General features: G+C 36.9%; 1 protein-coding gene across 1 annotated transcript; it reads right to left on the bottom strand.

Moving 5' to 3' along the window:
- Positions 1–2,171: 2,171 nt before the first annotated feature.
- On the bottom strand, positions 2,172–15,431 carry LOC107566127 (histone-lysine N-methyltransferase EHMT1-like). The gene is made up of 24 exons (XM_016251505.1): positions 15,278–15,431; positions 14,509–14,575; positions 13,602–13,999; positions 12,622–12,721; positions 12,410–12,516; positions 12,069–12,306; positions 11,510–11,655; positions 11,130–11,273; positions 10,804–11,006; positions 10,591–10,683; positions 10,359–10,441; positions 10,139–10,245; positions 9,465–9,587; positions 9,185–9,286; positions 8,877–8,981; positions 8,273–8,427; positions 7,698–7,865; positions 5,017–5,161; positions 4,834–4,911; positions 4,500–4,615; positions 4,306–4,392; positions 3,506–3,584; positions 3,152–3,327; positions 2,172–3,020 (listed from the first exon to the last, which is right to left on the bottom strand). The coding sequence occupies exons 2-24, from the start codon at positions 14,525–14,527 to the stop codon at positions 2,816–2,818; spliced, it is 3,177 nt and encodes a 1,058-aa protein (XP_016106991.1). The 5' UTR covers positions 14,528–14,575; positions 15,278–15,431; the 3' UTR covers positions 2,172–2,815.
- Between the last annotated feature and the right edge of the window lie 390 nt (positions 15,432–15,821).

Genomic DNA, 15,821 nt, shown 5'->3' with positions numbered 1-15,821 from the left:
GCATCACAACGCGCGATGTAGTCCCAGCCACGAGTTCTTCTCATCCGTACAGGTCTGGCATCCACAAGAACTTGTTCAGCCGCCACATACACACAGAGAGTTGCTTAAAGTATTCCAGCCATTCAGAGCACATCTAAGCGGTTACGAACCGAACGCCAGTTAAAGTTTATCGCTCCACGTTACACAAGCCACCAAAAAGCGAGCGCTCATATCCAACAAGGACCATTTTCACGCCTCACTCGAAGGATTTAGATAATCAGCAATATCATGAATTAAGTCCAGCCAGCGAAGGTGCCTTCACAAACTGTGTTGCGATTGAATGGAGTCAAGCCCACAGATTGTAACTGACCCAGCTTCCCTGCGCTGTTGCAGATGCTTCGATGTTTTCCTCCGATCTCCGCTCTGACAGATGATAACGCGAGCGGTCCGTCGCCTTCGCGTTTATATCGTTGAAATGAAAAGGCGCAAACGATATGAACAGCCTTTTTCCACTAGACCATTTTAACCAATTTCTGCAGCCGCTGCTTCTTCTAAATCACATCACGTGACTGTAAAGCAGCCTGTCAGTGGCTCCACCTGTGCCGCTACAGTATCCATGGCACTGGGGCAAGAGGGGAAAATAAGGCATGTACCCTTCCAGACCCCAGCAGTGAATTAAACACCTACTCAAACCGTTTGGACGGGTGCTTTAAAGCAAGTTAAGAAGAATTGGGCACATCTGTGAGGGATGGGTGCGTCTGCACTTCCCACATCTGCAAACAGCTCGTTGATTTAGAAAAGGGTGGAACCGGCGGGTGGAGAAAATCAGGTCATCATCTCGTGACTGACGCCTTTCGGAGGGTGCACGGTCTCTTTCACATTTACGTTAACCCTTCAATGGGGCTGTGCAGTTAGTAGTCCGAAAACCCGGAAGAAAATTAGCGTTTTTTGAGACATGGGATCCCTCGGGAATTTCTAATGGTTTTTTTTTTTTAAGTGGATCACGTTTTCACGTTTTGCTCTATTACATAAATTACGATCAACTAATCAACTTTCATGATCAATTAACTTCATAGCAACTTGTAATTTATGTTTTTAAAGGATTTGAGGTTGATGCATGATTGCATGTCATTTATTTGGTAGAACAAAACGTGAAAGTGTCTTCAAGTAATGTTAAGCACAGTCAATACTTCGCTCAAAACTAATTGTGTGCTTCAGTGAAATTCAGAGTGTGCTTACGAGTACAATATAATGTAATGTAATGACTGAACAGATGTTTTTGGGCGCATTAGTTTTTACCTGTTTTTAGTACAGAATATCCAATAAATACAACACTTTGTAAATACTACAACAAAATATTGTACATACAGTATATATGAATATACTTTACGTGTATACACTTCCGTTTTAGTACGTTTTTAATGTTTTGGAAAGAAGTCTCTAATGCTTAATTTACCTGATAAACAAGAATGTTGCAAAATATTATTGCAATTTAAAATAATTGTTCTACATTTTATGTCCTATGAAGAGAAAGCTGAATTTTCAGCAGCCTTTGCTCCACAGGATCCTTCAGAAATCGGTCTAATTTGCTGATTTGGTGCTTAAGAAACATTTCTTATTTTTTTATTATTATCAATAAGAATTTTTTTTGTTGAACCCACATTAGATTTTTCAGGTTTCTCTGATTTTTTTTTTTTCAGAATTATATGATTAACAAAGTTCTAAAGAACTTATATTAATTATTTTGAACTTTCTGTTAATCAAATAATTCTGAAAAAAAATCAAAGTAACCTGAATAGATAGATAGATAGATAGATAGATAGATAGATAGATAGATAGATAGATAGATAGATAGATAGAATTTATTGGATAATCTGTTATTCTGTACAGGCAAAAACTAATGCACAAAAACATCTGTAGATAGATAGATAGATAGATAGATAGATAGATAGATAGATAGATAGATAGATAGATAGATAGATAGATAGATAGAATTTATTGGATATTCTGTACAAAAAAACAGGCAAAAACTAATGCACAAAAACATCTGTTCAGTCATTATGTCAATATTTTACATCAATATTTGTAGTCGTAAGCACACTCTGAATTTCACTGAAGCACGCAATTTGTTTTGAGCCAAGTATATATATATATATATATATATCCCTGTGATGCATAAACAAATTGATATGTTTTGTATGTTGTATATTGATGTGTGTTCATGACTTGTCCAGCATGAAAGACTGACAGGTCACAGCTAAATTACAGATAATCAAATTAATAAAAAAAAATAAAAAACATCACTAAAAGCTTTATTTTTCACAGGCATGATATTTAAAATTCTGTAACCATTTCTTAGTGAAATTTCAATACATGGAAAAACTGATTAGAAAACAGCCCTGATCTTTGCTCCTGAGAAGACATGGAGTAAAAAAAAAAAGCCAGCAGAACTTGTCCATCTGTTCTACTAATACTTTCTTTTTTGCTTATGATAATCAACTAAAAAGCCTGTTTTTTATACCAAGTATATAATAGTTGATGCTTAAAAATTTATAAAAGTCTAATATGCTAGTGCCTATATCTCATAAAATGATAGAGCCTCACCATCATCTTAAGATAAAAACTTTGTGAGACATGCATTCAGATAAAAAAAAAGGCCCAAAACACCTTTGATTAAAAGTCTTATTACAAATGCCCTCAAATGATAATAATAAATGATGCTGTATCTCTGCATAAATTGTCCTTCCTTGGAGCTGAGATTCAGGAAATGCACTGCATTCCTAACCATATTTATACGCAAAAGGTCTCAGCATATCCTGTTGTTTGTGTGCAGGGCTCAGGGTTGAGTTATTGCTATAGCTGTGTTAGCTGACTGGATGTGTTCCACCTGAGCAATGGTCTGATCACTGAGCGCTCGGACTGAGCTGTCTGCGTGGTTCTGGCCTGGAATAACAGTCTCAGAGTATCTACATTTTGCAGAGCCACACTGACAACGGAAGTACTTTTTCTTGATTTGCCAGTAGGGATCACCATAGTCAAACCTGATGAAAGAGAAAAGAAAATTTGTTTTAATTCAAGCAACCTGGGGAATTACTTTGATTACAAATGTGTGGATAAATTAAACTAACAATGAGGGGGGGAAAAAGAGCTGGAAAAAATTACGAAGGTTTACCCAAGCTCGTCTCCAGCTTGAATAGCCTTGCTTGCATAGAGTGCAATTCGAGGAAAGCGCATGTCCTGGTGTTTGGTGAACACCCGCACCGGGAATAGATTGGGTTCGCAAAGGTGATTCATAAACCTACTAACATTACCATAAAACTGGGCATCAATGCAGTAGACCTCTCCAACCTAGAAAAACAAAATCAGCATTAAATACACTATCCAAACGACGTGTGCTTGAGCTCCATTCACATTTTAATATACATTAGCGCCCCCTGAAGGTGACATGTATGAAAAGCATTCACTTGCGAAAATGCCAATCTTACCATTTTAGCACAATTTTAACAAGACAAACCTCTAAACTTGCCTTGTTGTCTAGGTTGAACATGTACGAGTCATTTTCCCGAACATTAGCTTCCCCATCTGAAATGATTTCACCTGCAAACCTGCACACAGAGAAAAATCCTCAGGGCTCAAGTATTGGAAAGAAACAGCATGATATTAATCACGTCTGAATAATTGATGATTCCCCTAATGGCTTTCATTTTCGTAGCACATTTAGCATTAAATTAATATCCTTGACACTGGAGTCAGCAGGAGAGTTCTTTAGAATGCAGACATAGCTTCCTTAATATGCTGCATATAATGTTTTCATGTTAAAATAATTCAACACCAGGTTAACATGAAGAGACAACTATAATAATAGCCAATTAAAATGGGCCTCAGCAAACTTCCAAGTAAGCCTCAAGATAGCAAAAGGATTTTTAAAAAATCCAAAGCAACTGATGGATATATTCTAGTGCTGTCAAACGATTAATCGCATCCAAAATAAAAGTTTTTGTTTACATAATATCATATTATTATAACTTAATATTAATATATAAAAAAATGTCTTTAAAGAACCAGGATTCCTACTGTCCTAGATATATAATTTTAAAAGTGCCATTTCGACACCTGGATTTTTTAAAATACGTTTTTTTTTTCTAGTTGTGCCAAGCCCTAAAAAATTGACTGGGTAGAAACTATGAGCAAAGAAATTCCTATCCAGTAAATAACAAACAACTGGGAAAAGTTATAAAGCCTTTGAATATTGTTGTGGATTTGTGTTAATTTTTGTGTATTTTTATTAATATGTGTAAAGCAACTGATGTAAAGAGAGGGTCATACTCGCATACGAAAGTTCCCTCAGGAATATCCTGCAGTGCTCGGACCCCCCAGCCCATCCTCTCAGTCCTAAACACCTGCAGTCTGACCCTAAAGACCAGAAAATTATAAAGTTGTGAGAAAAATGTAAGTGCATAAATTTAGAGTTTACAACATATTTAGGGAATATGCAATAACACATCTATTAGTTATATTACCGAAGGCCATTCTGTATCACTCTATTTCGGCACGTTCTCCAACAGGAACATGCATGGTTACACTCAAACAGGAAGGGTGGATCATCCCTGCAGAACTCTTTCAACAAGCGGCCATCCTGCGCACCAAGAAATTATAAATGCTACTAATTTTAATAATAATCATTATACAAATCCCCCTCTAATCATATGGTCATACACAGCACACTCATGGTTGGTGACTATTATAATATGTTGTGAGAGCTGGGATTGGCAACATCTGTTGTTTATGTCACTCTTTTATTACCATGTCATTCATTCTGCTAAAATGAATAATTTAGCACTAGTAGCATCTTACCTTGTCATACCAACAGCGCATGCTGAGCTGGCCACAGATACAGCTGCTTGATGCACAGTCATCTTTACAACTGCAGTGCTATTCCAGTGAGAGAGAGAGAGAGAGATAGAGACAAGCATTTCATAAAGCTGTAATAACAGCATTAACCTTGTTATGGCTTTTGACACTACGACTCTAACTTACCTGTAAGTGTGTTATGTTCTCATCTATATTCACTTGAGAGGTAAAGCAGTTCTCTGGAACATATTTGAAGTTACTGGGACAGGGCTCATGGTCCATCCCATTCACACACGTCACAGGGACGTCCTCATAGCCTCGGGACACATCTCTGAAACACAACGCACAACAGTCCCACAATCACTGTGCCAATTCTGTGCCAAACATTCAATATATTTTAAGGCCACTCTAAGTCGCACATGGGCACGACAGCTGCGTTTGAAGCTGCGCAAAGAGGAGCAGAATGATGACTCAGAAATGTGTGGATACTTTAAATTTCTTGAAGTCAAGCTAAATGAATGGAATATTGATTCAGCTGTAGCCAGTTTTCACTGGTTTTCAGTATGGACCCGAAGCTGCAAAAATCTTGTTTGAAAAGATGTAGTACTGAATCTGATTAATTCAAGATAAATACTGCATTACAGTACAGTACAGTACATGGACTTGAGATTCATAGCAGTTTCAATAGAGAGTAGCAAATTCTAGCTTACAAAACATACAGAAGCCAAAAATTATTCTTTTATATAGTTTTGTCAAAAAGGGCAACTTTTTGTGTATTATAAATATTAAAATAATAATTAGTTAGCATTTAACAACAAACTTTAAAAAAGACAGTAAAAAGTAATACTGTATATGTGACCCTGGACCACAAAACCAGTCTTAAGTCGCTTCGGTATATTTTTAGTAATAGCCAAAAAAAAACATTGTATGGGTCAAAATTATAGATTTTTCTTTTATGCCAAAAATCATTAGGATATTAAGTAAAGATCATGTTCCATGAAAATATTTTGTACATTTCCTACCGTAAATATATAAAAACTTAATTTTTGATTAGTAATATGCATTGCTAAGAACTTAATTTGGACAACTTTAAAGGAGATTTTCTCAGTATTTAGATTTTATTTGCACTCTCAGATTCCAGATATTCACATAGCTGTATCTCGGCCAAATATTGTCCTATCATAACAAACCATACATCAATGGAAAGCTTATTTATTCAGCTTTCAGATGATGTATAAACCCCAATTTAAAAAAATTTACCCTTTTGACTGGTTTTCTTGGTCCAGGGTCACATATCAGTGGTTCTTCACCAAAGGGCTACGGCCCACAATTAATATATTAAACTAACGTAACTCTATTTGACTCTATTTTCTATTTCATTTTCCATTCTGTATTGAGGATCGTGCATTGAAACTTTTGGAATCATAAAATCATTAGCAGATCATTAATTTAATATCAATATTCACAGTTTTTGTTAAAGGTGAAATATCATGAAAATCTGACTTTTCCCGGTTTTAAGTGCTATAATCAGGTCTCCGGAAACGTGAAAAAGATGAACCCAGTAACTTTGTTTTCTTAAGCCTTTTTCTGCAAGTGTCTGAGAAAACTAGTGCGTCTGATTTCGCTCCCTTGGTGATGTGGCAAATGGATCTCATTATAATATTACTGCCCCTTAATCTGTACGTTTCCACCCACGGTGCATTTTGATTTTGCAAGCAACAAGGGGATACCAGTTCTAATGCCATGGCGAAAGTTTGAGCAGAACTTGCTAACTGTTCTGTCTTTGACTGCACAGATGAGCACAGAACACTATTTAGAGTCCCAGCCTCAGAGGAGACAACAGAGCAGTGGATTTATTGATTTATTTACTGTATGTTGCTGCTGCCACACAGATCTGAAATAAACATGCGATTTATTTCCCAGCTGTTTACCTTCACAGACATAACCAACTGTTTTTTGTAACTCATGTGTATTTTTAACATAAAATTGTGTGTGAATGAGAACTTAGTTTAGTACTCACATGCTGTGACAGCCGCTTTCTGTCCATGTGCTTTGGATGTGTGCTCTTAGAAAACCGTATATCAGAAGTTTAAACTCATATGGTTTAAAACGCATTATTTCAGCGCGATAAACATGATAATCAGAACCAAAACAGATGTTTTTTTAGCAGGTACAAGCTGTAATGGCGCAGCTCTATTCTGGAAAAGGGGGCGGGAGCAGCAGCTTATTTGCATTTAAAGAGACATGCATGTTTCTGCTTCCACTCAAAATAGGAATTTTCAAAATGATATAATAAATGATCTGTGGAGTATTTTGAGCTGAAATTTCACAGACACATTCTGGGGACACCAGAGACTTATATTACATATTGTAAAAAGGGGCATAATATGTCTCCTTTAAGAAAAAAAATTATTCCAGCACAAATTATTATATCATTATTATAAAAAAATATTCCACCAGAAATATATTAGCCTCTGTGTGGGGGCTTGGAATATTGCATTGGACTCACAAAGAAAAACTGTTTTAAGACAGTTGTGTTTATATTTTGCTTAAGCATGCCAGCAGGAAGGATCCATTTATATTTTCAAACATTTCTTAATTAATTATAATAATTGTACAATTACAACATTAATTGTAATAATACAGTAAGATATTTGTATGCACAAAGAGCCTCAAAAACCGAGATCTGAGCTCACCATCATCAAGTCTGTCGGCGATTACATAAAGAGACAGAAAACAAACAGACTAAACCCATAAGAACTGTAGAAGCATCTACAAGATGCTTGGAAAAAGAATATGTAACAAAATACTGTCTGTGATATTACCCTGCAAAACAGAACGATTTAAGCCTAGTGTTCTTCCATTACCTGCAGAGGAGTCTTTCTCTAAGGCTGTCTCTGCCTCTCCTAGCATCTGTCAGCTTCTTATTGGTGTTGAGGATTGTCCACATCTTGGAATTTACACTACAGCAGTTCAAAGGCGTCTCACCGTCCTTGTTTTTCAGATTTACATCTGCTCCTCGAGACAGAAACAGCCTAGAGACAAAGCTTAAGATTAGTCCTTTTACAACTGACAGTTTCAGCCACAAACCTTTGTCTGAATTGAATCTGAATTCTCTATAGTTTACCTTCCATAATTGACACTGATATTTTCCTATCTCTGGTATAAAGTGCTATAGAAATAAAGGTAACTAGAAAAAATAATTGGAGACACTGTAATGCTCAATATATTTTGGAAATGTCATTCACTGAAGCAGATTTGAGCTGTACTTGTATGTCTTTTGCCTACAGAGAAACCCAGTTTGTTACCCGGATGGCCTCAAGTGAACTGACTTCCCCTAAAGGGACCTTGGGTTGACCATGAATAGTTCCTTTATATTTCAGTGCTCATAAAGGGTTTTGCTCCCAGTTATCTAGGTATACTCTCTTTGTTCTACACTTACATTACACAGTCCAGCTGGTTCTGTCTGACAGCAATGTGGAGCGGTGAGTCTCCATGGATGTTCACAGCATGTAGGTCAGATCTCTTGTCAAGCAGCAGCTGAGCGATCTTATCACAGCCAGAGAATGCTGCCCAGTGGAGACAGACATTCTCCTCCTAGATAACACATCAGACCACAAGCAAAATTCAATTTTGTATCTATCATACATAAGCACTAGTGTTCCAAAGTTTGGGAATGGTAAGATTAATGTCACATGATCGTAAAGAAATCATTCTAATATGCTGGCTTGGTGCTCAAATACATTTCTTTTTATTATCAATGTTGAAAACAGCTTAATTTTTTTCAGGATCCTTGCTGAATATAGAGTTCAAAAGAAGAGCACTTGTAATCAATTGAATGCCTTTTTGCTGAATAAAAGTATTAACTTACTAATATTCTGACTGGTAGTGTACATGTTCAGCCAGAAATCTATTAACTGACTTACAATCAGATCATTCAACATGCAATTATTTGCAGGCAATGCATTTGAGCAGTCTGATTTGAACAAACAAGGTGAAAAAAGTGCATCAAAAAGCAGAAATATTGAGATGAAACACTCACAGACCTTATCTCTTATTTGGACATCAGCTCCCGCTGAGATCAGCATCTTCACCTGCTCTAGATTCATGTTCTCAGTTGCCCAGGTAAGAGGAGCCCAGCCACCATCATCCTGACCAAAAGAAGAAGACCCATAATCTTCAATTATTAAGCACTCCAGTATCCATACAGCATCTAAGAATGGGTAGTTTTGCTGTCAAAAACTCTTTACAACATCCTCACAAAACTCAAATTAAAATGTAATTTAAGGGTAAATAAATATGGCATGTACACAAAAATGTATATTCTATATTTCAAACTCATGCACATTTTTACCTTACAGTTGACGTCTATGGATGGCATGGAGATAAAATACTGCAGCACACCTGTGTGTCCTCCTCTGGCTGCCAAGTGAAGACATGTAGAGCCTCTCATATCCTGTGAAGAAGGCATAAATCACTACATTTTAATCATGCAAATACCTTGCATACTGAACACATGGCATACAGTGGCTTAGGGATTTCACTACCTCATTAACTCAATGGGTAGCATGAGATAACTAGCAAAACATTTTGTATTTCACAGTTGATTGACAGATGAAGGCTGGCTATCGTACCTTATGCCCAGTAGAAGCACCAGCTTTCAATAAGTATTTCACTGTTTCTAGATGATTGTTCTCACAGGCATACATCAGAGGAGTTCTCTGCTCTGCATCACACATGTCCAGGTTCGCACCAGCCTATCGAGATAAAGAAAACATTTATATTACTAAACTTCAATATTAAATAAGAGCATATTATACTGGATGTACTCATGGAAAATGGAATATTAAAAAAATAATAAAATATAAAACATAATAAATTAAATTAAATAATTTTTAAAAAAGAATTTAAAGTTAATACCCATGTTATACAAAGTAATCGCATCAGGTTCTATTACAACTGTTATCAAATGTTATCATAAATAAATAAAATGTTTCTTGAGCACCAAATCAGCTAATTAGAATGATTTCTGAATAATAATCTGACACTGAAGGCTGAAATTATTCAGCTTTGCCATCACAGGAATAAATTACATTAAACAACTAAAATAATAATAATACATATTTAAAATATTAATATTTCTCAATATTGTTTTTACTGTATTCTAAAAAAAAAGTAGCCTTGCTGAACATAAGAGACTTCTTTCAGTAACATAAACTTACAGACCCTAGACTTTCGAATGGTAGTGTATATTAAGAAATATAGATCATTTTTGAATGTGAATGTGTGCTATTAGCGTAAGCAGTACCTGCACTAGTATATGGCAGATCTCTTTATGTCCCTCCTCAGCAGCACAATGCAAGGAAGTCTTCCTCTTCTCACTGTCCATCCGCAAATTTGGGTCCACACCTTCCACTGATTACCATCAAAACAGTAACAGTTATCAATCATAAAGCATCTAATACAGCATGTGTGTATGTATATATATATATATATATATATGACTGGTTTCTTGAGAAAAATCCTACCCAGCATATGCAGGATCCTCTGTAGCTCTCCTCTCTTTGCAGAGAAGTAAAGCTGCTTTGGGGGCAGCTTGAATTTCTTATACCTTCAAAAATAGGCAATTCTTGTTTTAAACTATAGGCAACAAAGCAAATCCACAAATCATCAAGAGTCAAATAAGCTATCTAATGCATTTATTTAATGATATAGGATCAGGACATCACTGATGTACAGGACCAGGTCACAGATCCTTACTTCCCATCCTCGAGTGCATTTAAAACGCTTTCCAGTGATTCTTTAGCAGGGTCTATCACTCCACCAACAGTGACAGAGTCCAATTTAGCCCTGCTGTAAGACACAATGATAACAGATATACCACAACATAACCAGTGTGAGCAAACACATCACTATATTAGATATGGGAAAAGGTACAGATAAATATTTTCAAACGCCCTGATTTAAACTTACTCCATTAAGGCAGTGTCTCTTTTGTGCGCGGGCACAGCGGCTGTTGGCACTGCACAGTCAGGTTTGGGGATCGTGACCTCCTTAGCATGACTAGCCTCCTCACCGCAGTGAGGGCAGTAGACCTGACCTCTGATCTGAGAGGCACAGCTCCGGTGAAAGCGGTGAGAGATGTTCCCATCTGGCTGACATTCCATAAACGTCCCCTGGATTAGACAGATAAATCAGATATAAAAATTTTTTTAATTAAATCAATGCAGGTTTTTAAAAAACATTTTAAAAATCTTACCAACCACCAACTTTTGAAAGCTAATGTTTGTTGTACTTACAGCCCTGCAGAAGAAACCACAGCCTGGGCAGCTCTGATGTTTCACCATGCCCGCACGATGATCCTCGCACAACACCAGCAATGGAATCCTCAGAGAGGGACGCATCATTTGCTGCTTCAGAATCACCTTCCGACATAAACTCAGCTAGAGAGAGGGGGAAAAAACTTGTATTCACACAAAAAAAAATTTCTTTAATACTTTCTTGAAATTGATTCAAATTTTTACTGATCAAACACATTAGTATAATGCTATCATACATAAAAAGCATATACTACATTTACTGTGTGAATGTAACTGTTGCAGTGGTGTGAATGTAGTTAATGATTTCATTTTGTTATCCTTTCACAGACTCATGTTTTGAAACATGACACATGTTCTACCTTTCCATCAACACTCTCTACAGCCATGCACTTGCCCTCAGCAAGAGTTACTACATCCTGGTTCTTCGGAGCCTCTATGCGACAGCTACACAGTGGAGGTTCCAACATGTCATCAGCCTCCATGTTCTCTTTATCCTCCGGCAAACCTGATAAACACAAACACTTAAGTTCACTTTAGGTACTTGAGGGTGGTTTTCTTACAGTTTTAGCCCTCTGATACTAGAATATCCTAGGCTACTAAACCCTCCCTAATCTGCCATTTCTTTTATTATGATGTATTAAATCAAGCGAACCATATTAAATCAAGCCAATATGCAACAAAAAGTTGTTTATTTTTACAAAGGGTCTGCATGTATGTTGCCATGTGGTCTTATTGTCTTACAAAGTCAGAATGCTCTGTCTGAAACCTGCCTCTGCTCATTCTGAGATCAACCTATTGTATGAAAACAAACAGATAGGAAGTATACACATTTCATGAGGTGGCAGTATGAAATGCATAAGCAAGCAAGAAGTGGACTTCAATTCTACTGTCTTCAGGTGCAGATAATATCTAGTCTACCTGTGGGGATTGCCGTGAACATGCTTTCATGAGCCAGAGCATGTAGAGGCAGCTCTGTGTATTCTTCAGCGTGGCCTTGTTGAAGGTCCTCCGTTTCCTTGTTCTTATGCGCTTCTGCTGCAGTTTCTCTCTCAGCCGCTGAAGTCTGCTTCTCTGGTTTCTCAGAATTAACTCTATTTTTGAATGCCTCTTCAATGGACATCTGCCCACCTTTGGAGCCAGCTGTATGTGAATCCTCCTGCGGGGTTTGGAAACAAAGATCTTGAATGTTCAAGATTTGGCCAAGATGAATGACTTCATGTCACACATGCGGAAGTAGTCTAATGTGTGAGATATCAGACCTGCTCATTTGAAGAGGACAACGAGACATTCGGTTTCTTGGACACTTTTGGTTTCTTTTTGGGAACAAAATTATATAAGCCCATTTTTCTTTTCTTCTTTTTGGAGGCTGCAGAAGAATACAAACAGAGGGGCATGCAATTGGTTTTACTCTCTTGTGTTCTAAACAAAGAGGTTTTAATGCAACTAAGTTCTTAGCTAAAAAAATTCCCACCTGTTTGTGTTGAGTCTTTGACTTCCTGAGGTAAACTGAGATGCTGTGTGGGCGAGGACTCCACGTCTCTCTCATACACACTTTTCTCTCTGTTCATTGTCTATGTTGTTGCATTAATAAAAACAGACATATATATAAGTCTTCTTTGGACAGATTTTGGTATCACTTTAGTATAGGGACCAATTCTCACTATTAACTAGCTGCTTATTAGCATGCCTATTATTAATGCATTGGCTGTTTATTAGCACATATTCTGCATGACCATATTCTACATCCCTAATCCTACCCAATACCTAAACCTAACAACTACCTTACTTTTAAAGAGTTAATGATTTTATTCAGTAAGGATACATTCAATTGTTTCCTAGTCACAGTAAAGATGCACAATGTTACATAAGAGTTTTATTTTGAATAAATGTTGTTTTTTTTCTTTCTAATCATCAGAATTAGAAAGAATTGTGAAAAAACTGTATCATGTTTTCCACAAAAATATTAACCAGTACAACCATTTGTGGAGGAAAAAAATAAGAAATGAGCACCAGATCAGCATATTAGAATGATTTCTGAAGGATCATGTGACACTGAAGACTGGAATAATGGCTACTAAAAATTCAGCTTTGCCTTCACAGGAATAAATTACATTTTAAAATATATATAAAAATAGAAAACAGTTATTCTAACCTGTAATAATATTTTACAAATTACTGTTTTTGCTGTATTTGGTGAGAATAAGAAAAAATTTACTGACTTCTTACTTATATATAAGAAATATAATTTATGGGCGTCCCACCCATAAAACTGTTTTTGTCTCAGGCTCTTTGAATTTGACTATGCATCAGTATAAATATCCAACCATGTTCAGAAATGTCCGTTAGTCCCCCTAACACACACATTTTAGGTTATCATCAAAATCCATGCCTTCCACATTTTCCTGACTCATTAATATGAACTAGACAGTACATAAGCAAGCAGCAGGCTACCTTCAGAGCAGATGGAGCTGGTGCTGGTCTAACCATGGTTTTCCAAGCCAAACGTGGCGGAGCAGGATTCACAGCTTTAAACTCCTCCGGCCCTCTCTGGGCATCCCCTTCCTGTCTGGCTGCAGGTGAGGACAAAGTGGGGATGCTCTTGGCGGCATTACCAGACTCTGAACTCTGTGTTTCTGAAGCTTCTTGTTTATCTTGCTGGATAGAGCCATGATTTCCTGAGATGATGTTTTCACCTGGTAGCTTGAGGGATGTATGGCCAGAAAGTAGCTGAAAGCCGGTCCCTGTGCTCTTCGTGCTGTCTAGATCACTCTGTTTACCAACTTTTGGAGTAGCACCAAGGGATTTGGTCTTCCTGCCTCTTCTCGGTGGGTCCGCAGGGCTGTCCATACCTACAACCACAGCATGATAAAATATGTGACCCTGGCGCACAAAACCAGTCATAAGTAGCACGGGTATATTTGTAGCAATAGCTAACAATACATTGTATGGGTCAAAATTATCAATTTTTTTTAATGCCAAAAATCATTAGGATATTAAGTAAAGAAAAATTAGTAATGTGCATTGCTAAGAACATAATTTGGATAACTTTAAAGGCGATTTTCTCAATATCCAGATTTTCAAATAGTTGTATCTCAGACCATACACCAACGGAAAGCTTATTTAATCAACTTTCAGATTATGTATAAATCTCAATTTCGAAAATATTGACCCTTGTGACTGGTTTTGTGCTCCAGGGTCTCACATATGAAAAACACTAAGGTATGGAAAACAATGTGCATTTCACACTTGATACATCAATCAAATCTGAAAAAGAATACCAGATGCTTTTGTAGTATGGGATGCATTAACCAGCCTGAACTTGCATTATGAATAATAACCTTGAAATCAATGAACTCACCTTTTTTGGACTTGGCCATGGCAGGGGGAACCTGGAGCAATCCAAGAAGACCTCCAAGTTCCTTCCTCTGTGAGAATTTACAGTGTTAAAATATGATCATATTCGCATGTTTTATAATAATCATATATTTAATGTAAAAAAAAATAAATGTGAGACCAAATTAAATATAAAAAATATGTACAAATATATAGTCATAATATAAATTATATTGTATGATTGGAGCTTAAATGATTATTACTTATATAAAATGAGAGAAATAAAGCAATTTAAACGATTCTACATGTGATTTGATTTGAAAAAAATATATATATGTATTATAACTGGTATTGATGCGAGGAAATAATGTATCAACCGCGCTCTGAAGGGCTGAGTTTCAAAATCTAGTAAACTGCCGACTTAGAACATTTTTGCCATCAAATGCTGTCTGGCTGGCTGGGCATCACACTAGATTTTGAGACACATCCAACAAATCTGTCTCTTCGGCCCTCCAAAACGCTCAATTTTACTTTCTTTGCATTGCTGAAAAGGCATGACAGCCTATTAAACTCGTGATTCCCGTGTCTTATTAACTGAGGAATAGAACAGCATTTGTTAATGTTTATGTCGGACGCAGCACTCACTGTGGGCGGAATTACAATGAACAACATGAAACAATGTAGCTAACAGACGCGCCTGGCACCAGCCACACCACCACAAATCTAGACGGAGCATGTAACTATAAACTACCTTCGGCGTGGGACACAAAAATGACTGCTTTGCACAGACTTACCCGTTAACTTATGATGGTTTGCATTTTTGTAAAATAACTCAGTTCATTCCGAAAGTTTAGAGGCTTGTCTTCCTTCTCTGCACTTCCCTGCTACACGCACCCTGCTGCGACTGTCATGTGACCGTACAGCGCTCTCTACTGGTCAGGGGGGCGTTTACTATCTGGGTTTAGTTGCTAAATGTGTAGACCTTAGGCCCACTATAAACCATTCGTGAACTTTTTGTTGTTGTTTTTTTCTCGGTACGAAACATAAGCATAAGTGTCACGTATCACACGTATATCGCAATAAATTAAGACATTATTGGGGAAAAAACAATATTGTTTGCACCTCAACAAGTTGAGCCCCAAGAATCGGTGTGCATGCCTGTACCTATAGAAATTCCTTTTTAATCACTGACCACACTAAAAGTTATTATATAATTTGCTGTCTCACATGCACATTTTCTAATGTGTGGCAGTTGGCACTTAAGGGTGAACTGTATAATTTCTCTTATGGTACACATAAAGCTTGAGTTACGGCCACTATTGATGATTTCTAACCCTC

The sequence above is a fragment of the Sinocyclocheilus grahami genome, unplaced genomic scaffold, assembly GCF_001515645.1.
Source record: "Sinocyclocheilus grahami isolate Dianchi unplaced genomic scaffold, SAMN03320097.WGS_v1.1 scaffold1048.1, whole genome shotgun sequence".
NCBI lineage: Eukaryota > Metazoa > Chordata > Actinopteri > Cypriniformes > Cyprinidae > Sinocyclocheilus > Sinocyclocheilus grahami.
The sequence above is the reverse complement of the archived record's forward strand: the minus strand, read 5'-3'. Positions and strand labels throughout refer to the sequence as shown.

What these genes read in the sequence shown, in the direction of transcription:
- LOC107566127 (XM_016251505.1), bottom strand. An exon ending in GAGGATCCTGCATATGCTGG is followed by an intron (nt 10,246 to 10,358) that starts GTAGGATTTTTC and finishes GATGGTAATCAG; the next exon opens with TGGAAGGTGTGGACCCAAAT. An exon ending in AGAACATAACACACTTACAG is followed by an intron (nt 4,912 to 5,016) that starts GTAAGTTAGAGT and finishes TCACTGGAATAG; the next exon opens with CACTGCAGTTGTAAAGATGA.